The sequence below is a fragment of the Siniperca chuatsi genome, linkage group LG17 (genome assembly GCF_020085105.1).
Source record: "Siniperca chuatsi isolate FFG_IHB_CAS linkage group LG17, ASM2008510v1, whole genome shotgun sequence".
NCBI classification, from domain to species: Eukaryota; Metazoa; Chordata; class Actinopteri; order Centrarchiformes; family Sinipercidae; genus Siniperca; species Siniperca chuatsi.
The window spans coordinates 28,679,511-28,698,022 of record NC_058058.1 but is presented as its reverse complement, the minus strand read 5'-3'; the positions used below and the strand labels follow the sequence as shown (position 1 = coordinate 28,698,022).

The window sequence follows — 18,512 nt, the reverse complement described above, 5'->3', positions numbered from 1 at the left end:
CTGAACTGTTTATTTTTACCTTTTTACCTTATACCCTTAGATTTCTTAAATTTCAATTTTTAATTATTACATTTTGTTTTTTTCCCAATGTTTCAATATAGTGACACAACCAGTAGTAGACCAAAATCTTTTTTAAACTACTGCAGGCTATCCATCACTCTGAGATTCTGGTTAACTGTGTTGGGGATGACTTTTTCCCAGTGGGGATGATGAGAAAAGTAAACAAACTGACCTCATTCATTAAACCTGCTTCACCTAATGGTGTCACTGAGGAGAGGGTCAAACTGAACACAGCACAATGGATGGATAACAATCTAGCAATTCTCAGGGACCATTACGATCAAGTCATAGCATCCATCCATCCATCCATCCGTCAGTCTGGGTCCTTTTCAGGAGGAGGCTTTCAGTAGAGCCATCAAGTGGGCCAGGGCTAGATACAGATGTAAACTTACAACTTCCTCTATAGAAACTCTGAGGAATATGACCCTTCTGGGTAAGCCACCGTGTAGCCGCTTACCCAAGAACTTGCCATCTGACGAGTTCTCACCTCTTCCACCTCCAGCTCAGTCTCAACAGACGGTTCAAAAACCCACAATAGAACAGCCAGAGAGCATAGCAGTTGAGCCTCCTTTGCCTCAAGCTAAGCAGACTCCTGTAGCTCATCCCACATCTAGGGAGATTACAGCAGAACTCCATCACGCTCCCTTAACAGTACACAATCTCTCTGTCATTCCTTCACAAGACGAGGGAGGAGACCGTGAAAGCTCTTACCAAAGCCTCTAGGAGGCCAGACACAGAGAAGCGTGAGTTACATTCTCATCAGATCTCACCCTCACCTCCTTCTACCTCATCCCCTAGAACTGTAAATGTCCCAAGTCCTGACCAAGACAGAGTAGTAAAGGATATGGAGGGAAGCATAAAGCAGAGAGATTTTAGTGATACTACAAGGGTCCATTTCAGTAACGTGGCAGTGGAAATGTCTGACTCAATTTTTCCTTTACTCACCCAATCACCTCCTTCTGTTCCCAAATCTTCCCATCAGGATCCTGGGCTGACGGGAGACCGTTCATAGGCTTTCCAGACTTGTCCTAAGGTTAATATCAAACTGAAACGGTGACTCCTCAAACCAACAAACAAAAGGAGCATGGTGGACATGTGATGATGGGGAACACTGCTAAAGCTATAACAACAGCTCAAAGCAGCAGCAGCAGAAACAGCAGCCCCCAATCTGAGTCCTCCACAAAACTTTCCAAAACACAGTCACCTTCAATGTCTGGCCTTGCCTCTGTCCAGGAACCTACAACCCATCAGAGAACAGAACAGAAGATCAGAAATTGGCAACTACACATTAAAAAAACCTGTCCTAGTAATAGACTCCAACCTGGCTCGTATTCCACCATTCACCAGTGATGAAGTTCAAATTGACAGCTTCCCTGGTGCACAGTTCCATCACATTGACCAGGTACTAGAGAAACTCCAACCTGTTAGTACTGTCAGCAAGGTCATCCTCTCCTTGGGTCTCAACAATTGTCTGCGACGCCAACAACCACTTACCATGTTCAAACAACTGAATGCTCTACTGAAGACAGCTGAAGAGACATTTCCCAATGCCTTAATATACATACCCATTATCAATTACTCAGACAGATTGAAAAGAGAACACAAAGTTTTATTACAACACCTGAATCGGCAAATAACTAAGAAAAAGTATGCACTTCCGGAGATCAGTCCACTAAGATTTAAGACTGAATCTTGTGATCCCATCCACTGGACCAGAGATACTGCAGAGGCTCTCAAAGTTTTGGCTCAACCAGATAGACATGTAGAGGGGAAACAACTTGGACAGATATTTTAATTTATATTGCATTTCTTTCTTGCATTGCAAGTCTTTTACAAGCCATTTAAACATTTGATAAATACCTTCTTAACCATTTCCCCTTCAATCAGCAGGCATTCAGGTTGGGGAGCTTCTCTCCCTCAGAAACTAACACCAGAAATTCCATTGTGGTTTATCCTATCCAGTGTGAACACGGTCATAAACTGTACATTGGTGAAACAAGCAAAACCTTGAAAACCCTATGACTCAACGTATGTACCGTATTCTGAGAGGAAGGGCCACCACCTTATTTCATGGTCACTTTAAAACATTTGATTTGGAGCATCTTGGGTATAGAAGCCTGGAGGGCAGTGACGGCTAGTCCACCCTATAGCACAAACGAGCAGAGAGGAAATGGATCACTCGACTGAAGATTTTAGATCCCAGTGATTTAAAGGAAAAACTGATATGCTGTCTACTTGCCCCCCCTTCTTTTTTATTTCCTTTTTTCTATTCAGACCACCTTAGCATGGTTTATAATTGTGTGTGTGTGTGTGTGTATAGTGTTTTTTAAAATTATTTATTTTTATATGAATTCTTATTACTAACAAAGCACTTGAATCCAGCACTTAGGGTGCAATTTTATTGTACCAACAACCCCTTTCTTTATCAATTTAGCATGCTTCCTTTTTATAGTGTATATACCCCCCCCTTCAATATATTATTTATTCTTTTTTATGAGACTTTGTCAGCATCAGTCATTTGCTAGCCCTAGTTCCTCCCTCATATTTTGATTTGTATTCGTTGGTCTGATTTTTCCCTTTTCTTAGCAGCTTTCTTTAAACTTAACCCCCCCTTCCCTAACCTCCTCCACCCTTAACCCTAACCTCTTTCCCTCTCTAATCCTAACCCTAACCTTTCCTTTTCCTCTTCCCTAACCTTTCCCTCTTCCCTAACCCAAGTTTTCGTTTTACTTACCTGCTTTTCTTCGCCTACTTATGTTCACATATTTACCTAACTTGGTGGCATTTGATCCTCTGTCTTCGGTTGAGTTTCTGTCTCTTCTCCCCTTCTTCCCTGTCAGGTCTCAATGAGATCTCCGTTATCTAGAAGACATGTAAAAAATCAAATAAAAAACATATTCTTCAACAAGGGATTGGCTTGTAATTTGAAACTTTTAAAATCGAGTATTGGCTAGGATCTTGGACAGACTTTGCTGCAAAAGGGCTATCCTGTTTGATTTTTTTGTTGTGTTTTTGTGTATTATTTATTCTATTATGTACAATTATGATTTATTACATGCATGTTTTTTATTTGAAGCACTTATTAATATTATTTATCTCCCTTTTGATTTGAGTAGCACTTACCTTTTCTTTTCAGCACTTAACGCCCTGCTGCAGTTCTGTTTGTCTGGTTTCCCCAACGCCCTTTACATTAGTACCTTTTTTTTAAATACCGTTTTTTTATAATTATTTTCAAGTTATGGTAAGTTTAAGGGAAATTATGGGGTTTATTCTGGCCTCGCTGCTCTCCTGATTCAGGCCTGAGCACTTAATTTCTATGAATCAGTGGTGGTGTCTCAAATCTCCCCGGTACAGGAGCATTAACTCCGAGCCCCCTTGCCTGTTAGACTATGTGGACACTTGATCCATTTTTTTGTTATTTTAGTGTTTTTGTTTTTTCCCCCAATTCTTTTTTTGGGGTGGGTTTTAGAGCTTTTATAAACCACATAGTAGAAAAATATTGATTTTATGAACTTATAATACAAAGAAAAACTAGTGCCAGTGCATTATAAGCCTCCTGTGGGGAGTTAACCCTTTTCCTCTTTCCTAACCCTAACCCCATGTTTCCGTCTTTTATTTACCTGTTTTCCTTTACCTACTTACCTTCCCATACTTACCTACCTGGGTAGCATCCTTCTTACCTTCGGTTGAGTTTCTTTCTCTTCTCCCCTTCTTTCAGGTCAGGTTCCAGCGAGATCTGTTACCTAGAAGATGTAAAAAATTAAATAAACACATTTTTTAACACGGGGTCGGCTTGTAGTTTTAAGCTTTTAAACTGAGTATTGGTCAGGACCTTAGGCAGACATTGCTGCAGCAGGGCTATTCTGTTTTATCCTTTTGTTGTGTGTTTGTGTATTTTTTCTATTGTGTACATTATGATTTACTACATGCATGTTTTTTTCTATTGAAGCACTTATTCATGTTAATATTATTAATATAATTTTTTGCATCTCCCTTTGATCAGCACTTACTGCCCTGCTGCAGTTCTGTTTGTCTGTTTTTGTTTTTGTTTTTAATCGCTTTTAACAGATTATTTGTAGTACATGTTAAAGTAAGGGTACATTAGGGCTTCTTTTTTTCTGACCCCGCTGCTCTCCTGAATTATACCTGAGTGGTAACTTTTTATGAATTATCAATGGTGGTGTCTCAAATCTCCCCGTTACAGGAGATTTAACTGAGCCCCTTCGCCTGTTAGACTATGTGGTCATTTGTTCCATTTCTTCCATTTCAGTGTCCCAGACACTGATTAATTTGTTGTTTCCCCTAATTTTTTTCCTTTTGGTTTTTAAATCTATTATAAACCACATAGTAGAATCTGTTGATTTTATGAACTTATAATACATAGAAAAACTAGTGCCAGTGCATTATAACTCCCTGCAGGGAGTTAACCCTTTCTTCACCTAACCCCTAACACCCCAACCCCAACCCTTCAAACTAATTTCTTTCACGCTGTCATTATGGGATATTGTTTGTAGAATTTTGAGGACAATTTAATCCATTTTGGAATAAGGCTGTAACATAACAAAATGTGGAAAAAGTCAAGCGCTGTGAATACTTTCCGGATTTTCTGTGCAAGAGTGCACACTTCCAGAAGACTAACAAGCTGGATATTAAAGTATTACTCAAGGAAACATACACTCAGGCTCTGCTCCACAAAACCAGTCATCATCCTAAACACACACCTGCTGGGCTAGATTACCATGATTTCACAGAATATGTAGTCAGAAGGAGGATTTTTGACAGGCCACTAAGATGCTATTTTTCCAGCTTTTGCCACTAGAGGGTACTTTAGGTCTAAAAGTCATGGGGAATTGTTCAAGCACTAAACCTGGTTGCGCAGTAAATATGTTAAAGACAAGCAACCAAAAACTGTTTACTTAATAACATTTAAACTATGTGGTTTACAGTATGTGGGTGAGGCTGGCAATACTGTGTTAATAAGATTCACCCAACAGACAATGTTGTGAGGAAGACTCACATGCCACTAGTAAAACACTTCCTATTACATGTATGGCAATCTATACCACAAAAGGAATCCAAAGTGGAATATGGCTCAAAGGGGAAAAAAGCACAGAGAAGCTGGATTTCTAAATTGGATACTACATATCCCATAAGCCTAAATGAGAAGTAGGCCTGTCTTAGTGGAGGACAGTGATGGCCAGTGCATTTAATTCCTGGTGACAAAAATTTAATTTTTTGATTTCCTAACCCTTGACATATGCGTACGAGAAGATTTGCCTCAGGAACAAAGGGACTCAATTTTCAACATTAATCGTGGTGAGGAAGAGAGAAGTTTAACACTGTCCACACAAGAGGCGTAGAGTGAGCAGCAGCTTCAGTCCTCCACCTGTCTACACAGGACGTGTTCAGGCACAGTATTGATTGTAGGTCACCTGTGTTTTGGCAGCGCTCAGAGCCCAACACACAATCACTCTAGTTACATGCGTAAAACGGAAGAAAATAAAGCGTTAAACACTATAATGAGTCAGGTTTATGTGTGTATAACCTCGCGAGCCTTTACACAGCCTGTGTAGACAGCTAGATTGATTAAAACAGAAGTGTATCTGTTTCGTCAGATGGAAGACTGAAAAAAACACAGTTGAAAAGACTCCTGTGTAGACATGCAGTAAAGCTAACATGGGGTAAGTTCAGACATCAGTATAATATTTGGACAGCCGAACACTGGACACGAGTCTACACGGAGATGGTGGAATGAACAAAAGATGACTTTATTTACCTACTATGAAGTGAGAAAACAACTGAGGGCAGCTGAGAAGTTCAAGTAAATGTCCAACAAAGGTAACCCACACAGCGGCAGAGGAAAAATGCAGAACTTGTGGGGACGATGATGATGATGATGTGACACAGAACAACGGAAGAACACAGATTAAATACACTCTGGTAGGGGAGACAACGAGACACAGGTGGAACCAATAAGGGCAAGCAAACTAATCACAATTTTTCCAATAGAAATAGGGGCATACAGTCTTCCGCCTGGATCAGTAACCATCGACCTAAATTCTAATATACAAGTACAGTGAAATGCGTGTGCCCAAGCTCTCCCATCCTTTGTGTACATAAATAAATACAGACCATCCATACAATAACATTTAAAGCCCACATAATAGCGATACTTACAACCCACATAACCATATACCCAGTGCACTCACGTTACATCGCATGCATACTGTTTACAAAAAGTGCATGTATGAGCGTCAGCTATTCAGCAGCCTGACTGCCTGTTGAAAAAAATTGTTTCTGAGATGGCGGTAACGTTGTTTAGACGGAAGGAGTGTAAAAAGTCCATGAGCAGGATGGCTGGTGTCCTTGGTGGCTTATTTTGGTTAATCAAGACTGGTGCTGAATCTGTGTCCACTGGGAAAATGGGAGGCTCTGTTATGCTTATGGCATGCTTATGTTTTGTGTGAAGCACTTTGAATTGCCTTGTTGCTGAAATGTGCTATATAAATAAACTTGCCTTGCCTTAAGGATGTTATGGGCTTTCTTTTTGCAGCAAGTGTTGTAAATGTCCTGGAGTTGTGGTAATTCCATGCTTTTGTTTTTTACAGTCCTGCACAGTCAGGCTACAGAACCACATTGTGATGCAGCTTGCCAGCACACTCTTGATGCTACATCAGTAGAAGTTCACAAGAGTTTTGGTTCCCATACCAAAGTCCTAAGAGTTATTGGAGATGAGTATGTATTAGCTATTGGGCTACTGCCTGCCTGCCTGTCAAAAATCAAATAGCCAGTTGCAGATGGAGTTGCCAAGACCTCTGAGTTTTAACTCCAGTTTGGATGGTACAATTGTATTTATAACAAAGCTATAATCAATGAACAACATTCTCACATGAGTATTTTTCTTTTCTAGGTGGCAGCTTTGCCAGCCTTCACTCTTTTTTAAAAGTTGTAATCAGCCTCTGTCACCTCTAGATCGACTGCAATGGGTGGGCACTGTGCTGCTCCCACTTGGTCCACGTTGTGGGCTTCGAAGTGGGTATAAAACTGTTAAGCTCCTCTGGGAGAGAGAGCAGAGGTGTTGGTAGCCACGTTGGTCTTAGATTTGTGGTTCATAATTGCCTGCAGTCCCTTCCACATGCCCCATGAGTTGCAGCCACTGTAGTCACTTTCCAGTTTGTCCCTGTATTTTCTTTTAGCGGCTTTGATAGCTCTCTGTAAATCATACTTGCATTTCATTTAGCACTCCTTGTCCTCCACTCTAAAAGCAGTTGTGCACCAAGTAAATGTAACCTGGTAGACAAGCTAGTTTGCATACGCCAAAAGACACAAAAGGAACATTAAACATGTATTCAATAAAAGGAAATCTGGATACAACAGTAAAACAAAAAGCCCATCCAACACTCTCTATATAAAATATCTATCAACCTACTGCATCAGTATAATAGGCAGTATAACTTTTGAAAGTTCCAATTCCAGAGAGCTTCACAGACCCACACCTTCATCCCTAAATTAACCAAAGATACAGAAAGTGTCCACTAACAATTGGTGATACATATAAAGAGTTATGCTGTAAAACGAAAGGTGCTGTGGATTAACATTCACATTCAAAGAGGGAAACATACAAAATAATATAGAAAGCCATTAAAGGAAAGATGTGATACAAGTTATATTTTCTTAGTTCAGAGCTATTAGGCTGTAAAACATGTCCAAATTGCTTTACTAATTTTATTGCAGGCCTGATATAGACTATGTGTCCTATACTGATAATACCTGCACTTCAGTACAAAAATGACAAACAGTCAGAGACAGACACTCCTGCCTTGATGAAACCTGGATAATACAGCAATATATATAATAATTATATATAATAATATAAATGTGTTCCATGTCATATCCTAAATATGATAGATAAGACTTATAACAGGACAGGATTGTAGTCCTTTTTTAGTCCTCCAATTTTCCAACAGTAATTATCAGTAGTGTCCTTGAGCAAGACACTGAACCCTAAATTGCTCCCAATTGTGGGGGAAAATGTAAGTTGCTTTGTGGACTAAAGCATCTCCTAAATGAATGTTATGTATGTAAGTATGTTTAGGATCATTCAAACTATTGCCAGATAGAATGTCTATAGTGGACGATTATGCAAAACCCTGAATTACATTCAATGACAATGTTTTTTAACCTTCTAGGCCCCAGTAGAATTCTAGAGTGTTGCTGCAGTTCACTGAACAACATTTGAAACAACAAATGGCACTGAAACTGTTGTAAATAGCTATGATGAAATGCATCTTAGTCTACCTAAAGAAGAGAAAGTAACTTCAGGTCAATTTTATAATGAATATGTGATCCACAACATTTCTTTTCGTTTGCTTCTTGAGTCAACATTCAGAGTCTGACAACAAAACAGATGCTTGTACTGGATAACATTAAGTGCAGGTCTCTGACAGAACACAATCGTCAGTCTCCGATACACTACACAAACTTTCCACCTACATAAAGGACACGCTACTACTAATACTAAATTGTGAGGTGCAGAATCACCCTTTAAGGACTTGATTGCCATGATGCTGGGCTCGTATAAGAAGTCCTTAACTGTTCACTTCATACAGATGTGACCGCCCTCAAACACCCTTAAAGCTGAAACTCAGCACTTAAACCTGCTAGTGATTGCTTTATTTTTGCAGTAGAGCCAAAACAATAGAAACTGTGTCCCTGTCCAAAAACTTCCAGTCTGCACTGTGCCTCCCAAACTGTTTGAGAGTTTCTTTAAAGAAAAGCATTTCATGTGAAATGTTTTCCAGTCTGACAACAGCTACTTGAAAACATCATGTATTTATTTTAATAAAAGCTGCTTAGAGACAGAGTGTGCTCCTTCAGCCTGGCTGTGAGCAGTGTGTCCAGCTGAGGCCACAGCTGGCCTGAGCTGGGGGCGGGGCAGGGCAAAGCGGCTGGTCAGCAGCCCTCTGTTTAAATGAATATCAATCATGCCTCCCTGGCTGAGCTGCCACCCCTCTGTCACCTCAGGACTGTGATTGGTTCATAGGAGACCAACCTGGAACAGCCGGTGAAAACCGCTTTATCAGTGTCCATTCATTGACAACAATGAGGCTGAATAACTCATGAGCTCTGTCCAAGCTGAGTTGTCTTTCTTGCACGATTCTCAGAGTAGCTTTGAACATGACCAGCAGCCTTCTGTGGGCCAAACCCTTGGGACCAGGGAAGCTTTAATAAAACAACACAAATTTTAGCTTTATCACCAAAGAAGATACATAGTAGGAGGATACAGAATAAGACGCCTTTCCATTTGGATTATTTTTTTAAATGTATTTGATTTTTGAGGGTTCTGAGGGTAAGAAGCTTTGACGTCAAGGAGGTTGGAGTGAAAAAAAACAAAATGAAACCAAGAATCTTTCTCACCTGCCTGGCAGCTTTCTACTGTTTGAGTAAGTACAATTTAGCTTTTAAATTCAGTACTGTAGCTTGGTTCAGCTCTTGGATAGCACAGGGTGAGAACTTGGGGAACTTCACCAAGTCCAGAGAGTAGAGGATGCTGCAGCAGCATCTATTGTTCTGTTGCTGCTTTGACTTTGACTTTCAGTAAAGTGGAAGTCAAATGTTTGGCACCTAAGTTATTAATGATCCAGTTTATATACTGAAATCCATAATCATTATCATAACAGCTTCCTTGCTGAAGATCCAATTCTTCACCATAGAACACTTCAACTCATTCCAGATGACTGGAAGCTCTTATCAATATCTACATGGGTGTGAATTGATTTTCACTGGATATAAACTGGAACTAAGCATCAAGTTCAACAAGAACTGTGAATCTGATTATACTTCATGTACAATTTGACAAAAATTCTTATCGCAAAATCCTGTCAGTCTTTCCTACACTTTCAGCCACTTCTTGTGGCCTTCCAGAAACACCAAGTGGACCCTCTGATGAGAATTTATGGTCAAACTGCTATTTCCAGGATCAAGAATGAACCTTCAACATAAATGTACAATGCTGTGGCATATAAATGGAAATATACCTCTTAGTCGATTTAAAGCTAAATACTGAATAACTTTGCCTTGAGAACATTATGCAATTTAATGGCCATTGTGTCACTTTCTTCCCACCAAAACAGTGAAAGCAGAAGGCTATTGAATTGACATTTATTTGGGGGGGGGGTCTCCTCCAAATAGCTCCTAAAATAATAATATACATGAGTGATAAGTTATAATTATTAATCTTGAATAAACATTAAAATATTAAAATTCAAGGCCATCAAACACTGTTTGACAAAGCAAGAAAGTTTATTCTTCTTCAACATTCAACTTTTACTGGAGATTTTCAAAGCAAATGAGGAAATAATGCAGCTCTAGTAAGTGTTCATCCACTATCTAAAAGCATCAGGGTTTAATTCTGTTGGGGACCCAAAAGACACTTTTTCTGTACCCACAATTAATTTCCATACCCAATACTAATTTATTCATATATTCATAATTCCACACATTAAAAAAAGAGCATTACAAAGAAAATTCAAACCCTGAGGGTAAAGTTATCTTCATTTTCCCATTGTTTTTCAGGCACGGTCATCACATAATAAACCTTCAAAATAACCCACAAAGCTGTAGATGGGGGGAAAATGTATTAGAGGGAAAGACAGAGCAGCTTTGCATGAGAAGGGGAGCCATGCAGACGATGTAGGATTCTCTGTCTTTAGCTCAGACCACAGTAAGAGGTTAGAGTCAGTGACCTCTGACCTTTAGGAGTGGGTAGGTCTCTAGGTTGTCCTGGTCAGCAGAGCAGTCTGTGGAGGGGGGGACCAAGGACACAATAGGCCCCCCAAGTCCTCACCCTTCATTGACCTGAACCTCAACCCCTCATCTCCATAACACTGCCCCCAGTCTGCGCTCAGATTGAGACCTTATTAAAGATATATGTGTAAAAGGTAATCCCCCTACAGCTGCCCATGACCGTGTCCTCGACAACCCTCCCCTGTCAGGGCTCCTCACTCAGTCTCACTCACACACACTGTCGACGAGGGACTAGGACAGCAGAAACACCTCTTGGTTCAATCCACAGCAGGACACAAAGGGCTTGTGGTAGTCGGGTTTCCTGCAGTGTGATAGAAAAAGAAGCTAACATCTCATTCTGTAGAGAGTTTGGTCTAATGCTATGATTATTAGGCTGAAGGGACTTTCGGAGAGGGCCCTCATCCAACATTTACCTGACTGTCTGTATGATTTGTTAACATGCACACACTGCTTTGTGAACTTTAATGCAATGAACTTTTTACAAGAGACTATTTAACTTCTTTCATTATTGGTTTATCAGTTGGTTTGTAAAATCCTTAATGCTTTATATTTCGACCCAGGTAGAACCTTAGAATTCTAAGGTCACAGCCATATGTCCGGTGCCACTGAGTGGTTGACAGTAGAAACATGACTGGTAATGTGCTAAATTTAAATCCAAAGCTGGTCATTAGCTATGCCTTCTAATACCAGGCTTTTTGTTTGTAATGAGATTTCTCTAATAAGAGTTGCTGCACCCATTCTGTGAGCTGACACATCACTGATTAAAACTGCACGACAAACAAAGAGGCCTCCTCTCCATCACATTAGAGATTATTGCTTATTGATCCACCTGGTGTGGACCCTGTTTTTGGTCAGGCTTTTTAAATCTGCGCTGACCATTAGAAAGAATCCCCAAATGCAGATGGCACGTCCTGGGCCCCAGGACTCATGGGGACAATATCAGTTTGTGCATGGGTAAGCATGTTATCAAAAACTGAGAGATGTTGCTCTAAAAACATCAAGCCTGATCCCACACAAAATTTAACCTTAATTAAAAAAAGTAAACACTCACTCTTTATATCATATGATAGAGGTGTTGTAGGTTTCACATTCAGGATATTTACAAAATGAAGTAAAGTTATGTGAGAACATGTTGAATAGGCCTGGGTACAGTATCAAACCCCAATGTATCTTTGGTACAGGTTCAAGTACAGAAAGCTGGCAGATTCATAATATTTACTGTTTGATCAGAGAGTTCCTGATTTCAATCAAAACTTAGCAAATGTGATCAATTTTGATAAAGACATTTATTTTGACTTGTTTTGTTAAAAATGTGTGTAGAAAACTGGTTTATATTTCCCAAAGTAAGGCACCGAAAATAGTTTTTTCTTTATACTCAGGTATCGCCACCAGTATCAAAAAACTTCAAACCCCTAATATTTGAAGACCAACTTTTCACCACACCGAGCTTCATTTAGTTGCTGAATAAAGAAATAACTTTTTATATTAAGAGCTGTCTTAAAACTATGCCTGTTATATGTTTAAACTGCACTGTCATGAACACAAGCATGTTTTATTTCTGTTCATTTCTCAAAAACACTCAGTGTTTAGACATTGAACTTGGCATATGACACCTAGTAAACAACCATCATTTGGCTTAAACAAAATACCTGGACAGACCCCCTACAGCAACTACAATAGCATGTTTGTGTAACACAGCCAAGAGAACTTCTCTGAGCAAAGAGAGGTTTACTCCCATTAAGGGGACAAAGGTGGAAGCCCTGGGGCAATGGGTTTCATGCCTGCCCAGCCATTCTCATCTTCCAGCCCTGACCTTCAACTGCACATTCATTCAACTGCTCCTTCTTCTGAAATACATATAATAGAGGAAGATGGCAGGGGCAAGGGAAAAATAAGAAAGGGGAATATTAGAACATGTAATATTGCATGTTGCAATTTTTAATGTTCTCTGATTTATTCATATTTGAATCAATAATCAAACATTTGCTTTAATGGTATGTCTGCAGATATGTGCAGTGATTCCAATTAAATATGAAGCTCCAACCCTGACCCTTAAAGCTTCTGCCTTATTCTCAACCCTAACCCTTGCAAAGGATTAATCAGAAATATTTGTTTCATTCTACTTGTCATTCCTAGCTCAAATCCATGCAGCCCTCCAAAGTTGCCTTTCAAACAGAGATGTCTAAAGGGGGAGAGAGGAAAAAGGAAAATAAATTGATGAAAGGATTTGTATATAGTGCTTAGGACCCCCTTCTCTTTCTCTGTCCCTTTTTGGGGGGCGGACAGAAATCTGTGAAGTTCAGGGGCAGCAGTCCCGCTAAACAATAGCAGTGGAGAGCTGGTCACAAAATGCCCCCCATCCTCATCTACACACCCATCCTGAGGTGAGGACCTCTGACTCCCTCATGGCCCCTGAGGCGCACAGGGTGCTAGTGTGGGGGTTGCTGGACAACCCCTTCCCTTCAAAAAATGTCATTATAGTCCTATCCCTATATTGAAAACGGTCCAATCTCTAATGTTATGCACTTGCATAGCTGCATTAACTCCTCCAGTCTGGAGATGATTTAAAGGTTGCTGTCTAACATCCTTTAGTCTTGAGACACTATTATCATTCTTCATCCAGTCTCACTGGATTTGAGGCTTCAATCTGGAAACAAGACAAGGGATTGATCCTATGTCAATACCAATGTGTCAAGACACAAATCTCAGAGGTTAGCTGAAAACTATTATTGAGTCACAGTTTATTTCAGAAATCAGAAATAATGTGAATCAGAATCAGAAATACTTTATTGATCCCTGAGGGGAAACTCTTTTGGTTCACCTGTGCAATCTAATACAACCCAATACAACAGCCCTTCAATGAACTCTACCGTTATGAAGATAATCCTCAAAATGATTGCAAGACTGTTGTATTAGATTGCATTAGATTGTTGGTGTACTTAATAAACTGGTAACTCACAACAAACTATAGCTCTCTGGTAACAGGGTATTGTTCTACCCCAGCACCTTACCAACCCCTAGGATAGCATATGATGATACAACCCACCTGCTCCCCGATATAGATCCTCTTGACAAACAAGCATTTAGATTTTCACTTCAACTAAATGCTGCAGCAGCACTGACCAGTTTAGATTTTTCCTGGATGAGAATGTGTAGAGGAGTGCTATATTGCACTCGCAAAGAAAATATGTAATGGAATATGGCTGAGAAAAACTGAACAAACATCATGTTACACTCTATTCTGTTCCATTATCTTAAGTTACGTTACCTTAAGTTACTTTACCTTAAGCTACGTTTCTTTAAGCTCCCCTAAGTTGTCTTACGTTCCCTTACGTCACCTTAAGTTGCCTTACGTTACCTTTCATTGCCTTCCATTTCATTACTTTGTTGCCTCATGTTAATTGCCTTATGTTACCTTACATTAGCTTAAGTTGAATTGTGTTTTACTCTGGTATTTGGTCATATTTGAGACATTTAAACTTCTGAGATAATATTTAAACAAAAGAACAATATATACTGTATAAGCAACCAGTCTTTAGAAGTCATCTTGCAGTGTGTTATCAATCTTGTACGTGCTATGTAGACATTATGTTGATTATCAAGTAGAAACCAGGCAGATAAATTCAGTGTTAATCTGCAGTAGTGTTTTATGAACCAATATCCTCAAAGAGTTGACCAGTAGACACACCATCCTCTCTGCTGGCTGCATCTGCTAGGTGAGAGATTTCTCATTAGAAGAAGGGCAGATGCTCATGTCTTGATGTGACACATCAGATCACATCTGAAGTAGATGACAGAGATCATTGGGAATGGGAACAGCTCTGCTGTATGTTCAGGCTGTGAGTAAGCTCCCTGGCTTTATTTAAGTGACAATCAATAATCTGATGGGCTGTAATAAAACCTCAAAGCCATTTCATCAACTACTTTGTCAACATGACATCATCAACCTGCTCATATACAGAGGAATTACAGCTGAACAGTTTAATGTCAAAATGGCCACCTTTGTGGCATTTGTATATGCAATGCCATGATACCTCAGTCCATACCATTTATCAGGGTTTAGCCAACAGAAAGCAGTTAAGCTGAATGTAACTGCTGTGGAGGATATTTTATCCATGTTTACACTGATTTATTTCATTTGCATGTGAGGACATAAAACAAGGTGTGGAGTAGTGACTTTTTTAAAGCGTTGGTTGAACCAAATTTCAAAACTTAAACTTAAACATATTTTCTCACTTAGCTAGTGGCATTTAGGAGGTTTCCATCCATGCAGATAGTTTTGGATATATGCCCAGGTTTTGAGATATCTGTGTCTGAGATTTCTGCCTCCACCCCAATCCATGCAGATAGCATTTAAAAATGGCATTTAAAAATGGCATTTAAAAAAATCAACAGTAACAGAATTATGTAGACTAACCAGGACTCTGGTAAGACATTTTACTGTTTATGTTTATTCTATTTTTTTCAATGAGATATCTGTGTCTCAGAGATATTCTGGACCTGGACCTTCCCTCTACTGGTATCTGCATTGCTAGTTTCCACTAAAGGTTAGTGAGAAAATATGTTTTGTTTGTTTTTTGCTTTTAATGAAAAATAAAAATCAATGGGAATATAAATGTGTACTGACAATGATGTTCAACACAATTAGCAAACAACATCAGCTGACTTTCAGAGTGGAAATGAACTTCACCAGGAAAAGAAATACACAAAACAACTGAAACCAATCCAAAGTCAAGTTCAGTTGCAAGCTGCTGTGTGTGGGATGTGATGCTTGATGGTGGCTAGACAACAATGAATGCTGTTGTACACCTCACAGCTGAGTTGAAGGAAAGGGCATATTTGGTTGAACAGATGCAAGACTCCATAATGACATTGATAAGGCATTGTGCAGCTTAAAGTGCATGTGATTTTTACTGCTTCACAGCTGGGAAGGAAAGCAGCTATTGGGTTCAAGGCTCTTTGCATATGAGGACATTAACACCAAAAAGGCTGAAAGAAAATGAGGAAGACTGGGAGTGTCACCAAGGTCACAGAGGGATAAGGGTGAGGAAGAGAGCTCTGGTGGCATGGGAAAGTCACCTCAGAGATGGCTCTGAAAGGATGTGAAGAGATGGGAGGGGTGGAGGGGATGCATAAGAAGGGGCAGATGGTGCCCTTGGGTCCGTGGTGGCTGATGCGAATTTTTTTACAGAGGTTACTGTGGGTTGGGTGCAAATAAGCATACACTATTGTCACAATTGGCCCCTGGTTCAATGGAGGCTCTCCTAACTTGACCCCAGCAACCCTTGCCAGTGTTCTCTTCCACAGCTTGGGTATTGTTGTTGCCCTCTCTGGCTGGATGGCTCGCTGGGATTCAGCCTCCATTGTGGCTCGTCTTCAGCAAAAGCATTATAGGCTGCAAAACCAATGCATCGTCAATCAAATGAAATGGTTTTTGGTGTTGAGTTAGGTTTTTCAGGCAATTCGGGTAGGGTTGCCTGAGGATTGGTTTCTGACAGAGAAGCCTCCCCCTGTGCTATTGTCTCTGGAACCATGTGATGTTTGTGGGTTTTAGATGGAAAAATAGCTTGAGTTTTCTAGTATCACACAATAAATGTCTTTATACAAAATGATAAATAAATACTTTCTTTCACACATACAACTCATTCCATGTTAATGCAAGAATTTATTAGGATTCTAAATGACAGTTGGATGGGATTTCTTGAACGCCACGGGATTCTAAAAAAGTAACAGTATTTTTTAACCTGGACCCTATTTTCCCATGTTTTGTCTCTAAGTGACAATTTTTGAAATTTATCCAGTATTGAGCGAGAGTGCTGCAGACGGCAGCTGCGATACCAGATGTAATGTAATCATCTGGGGCAATTGCGCACCGTCAATTTACATCCACTAAAAGTGCTTGTTCTGAAAATGTGCTCTCTGACAACATTATGGAAAGGATACCTTTTTTTAAAGAGTAAGATCCCTTTTGTTTAACCAGAAACAGCCGTATATCGCTCTTCTCAAAGCCACCAGACTCCATTGAACACTGTATTTATGTACATTGACTGAGGCTGGGTTTCTGCCTGTGTGTGTGTACTTCTACTTGCTACATAGTGAGGACTGAAACACGTTTTTTACCTACAGAGTGAGGACATTTTTGGAAAGTGAGACCGGTCATTTTGGCCGGTTGACACAACTTCAAAGGGCTGTTTGAGGATTAAGACTTGGTTTTAAGGGTTAGGTTAGAATTAGGTTATGGTTAGGATGAGGGTAAGGGTTAGGGAATGCATTATGTCAATGACAGCCCTCATAAAGATAGAAGTACAAGGATGTGTGTGTGTGTGTGTGTGTGTGTGTGTGTGTGTGTGTGTGTGTTTGTCATAGTTGTGTGTCTGATATTATATTTTAACCTGCAAAGTGTGCAGAGACTCTTTGGGTCACTTAAATAAACTGAAGAGATATAGACAGTGTGTCTTGAGCTTTATTGTGCCTCCTATCATTTCCCCAATGTTCAAGATGGTTTAATGCAATTACATAAACCTGATTACATATCTGATTTGTAATATTCCTCTGGATTGCACAACAAATTCAATTCAGTTTTATTTATATAGCGCCAATTCATAACAGAAGTTATCTCATTGCACTTTTCCTATAGAGCAGGTCTAAATTATTATCAAGCAAGCAGGTGAGTGGTCATACCGCCTTTCTCTCTCTGATAACCTGTTTCTCTTTCTCCTGTCTGCAGGTGGTTGTCTGGCCTCAGAGCTGTCTTTCCTGCTGGAGCCCAGTGATGTTATTGCGGTGAGGGAACGCCCCCTCATGCTGGACTGTCGGGTTCAGGGTGAGGAACCGATCGTGGTTACGTGGCGTAAAAACGGTGTGCCTTTACCTACCAGCCCGCGGGTTCGGGTGCTGGTGAATGGCACTCTGTTCATCCAGAACTTCCAGAAACGCAGAGAGGGGAATGATGCGGACATGGGCGAGTACGACTGTGCTGCTCAAAATCGCTATGGCATGCTGGTCAGCCGCAAGGCCAAAGTCCATTTGGCATGTAAGTGTTTGACAGTGCAACACAGCGTATTACAATCTATGTACTTTTTATGCCATACAATGACATGTGCTTTGGAACAGTATAAATATGACTCAGACACAGGAAGAAATCTTAATCCCTGATGAGCAGAAGACATTTCTCACAGTGCAAATGAGTTGAGTTAGAAACTGGAGATGCAATGAGGAAGCTCATTGCATTCACTACCACAATAACTGTACATCATCAGTTCCTAAAACTACATTGATAAGATATGGAAATATAGAAATCATAATTACGAGACCCTTATCTCATAATTACAGATACTATCTCATAATTTTGAGATCATCAATCAGAGATACTGATATGATAATTATGAGATCTTTTTGTGTAATTAGGAGATGTTAAGCCACAATTACAAGAACAAAACTGCCATTTTATTTCTTTGATTAATGCAATTTCCGTCTGTAGAGGTCTGATCAAAATATAAATTACAGTTCAAAGTAATTATTTGTTGTCTATTAATTAATTCTCATTGTAATTATGGGCTGTTGTCAGGATATTAGAAATACTGAAGTCACGAGTCCCCCAACACACATAAGACACCAAAAATTATAAAAAATGTTGTCATTATTTG

The 18,512-nt window shown here is 39.8% G+C and overlaps 1 protein-coding gene across 3 annotated transcripts in view; it reads left to right on the top strand.

Annotated features, from left to right (window-relative positions):
- Positions 1 to 9,150: 9,150 nt before the first annotated feature.
- Positions 9,151 to 18,512, top strand: part of si:ch211-57n23.4 (immunoglobulin superfamily DCC subclass member 3) — a 47,783-nt gene continuing 38,421 nt past the window's right edge. For all 3 annotated transcript variants that reach the window (XM_044172292.1, XM_044172291.1, XM_044172290.1), the window contains exons 1-2: positions 9,151 to 9,503; positions 17,594 to 17,899. In XM_044172292.1, the coding sequence (XP_044028227.1) occupies positions 9,455 to 9,503; positions 17,594 to 17,899 (355 nt within the window). In that variant the 5' untranslated portion in view covers positions 9,151 to 9,454. The remainder of the gene's footprint in view (positions 9,504 to 17,593; positions 17,900 to 18,512) is intronic.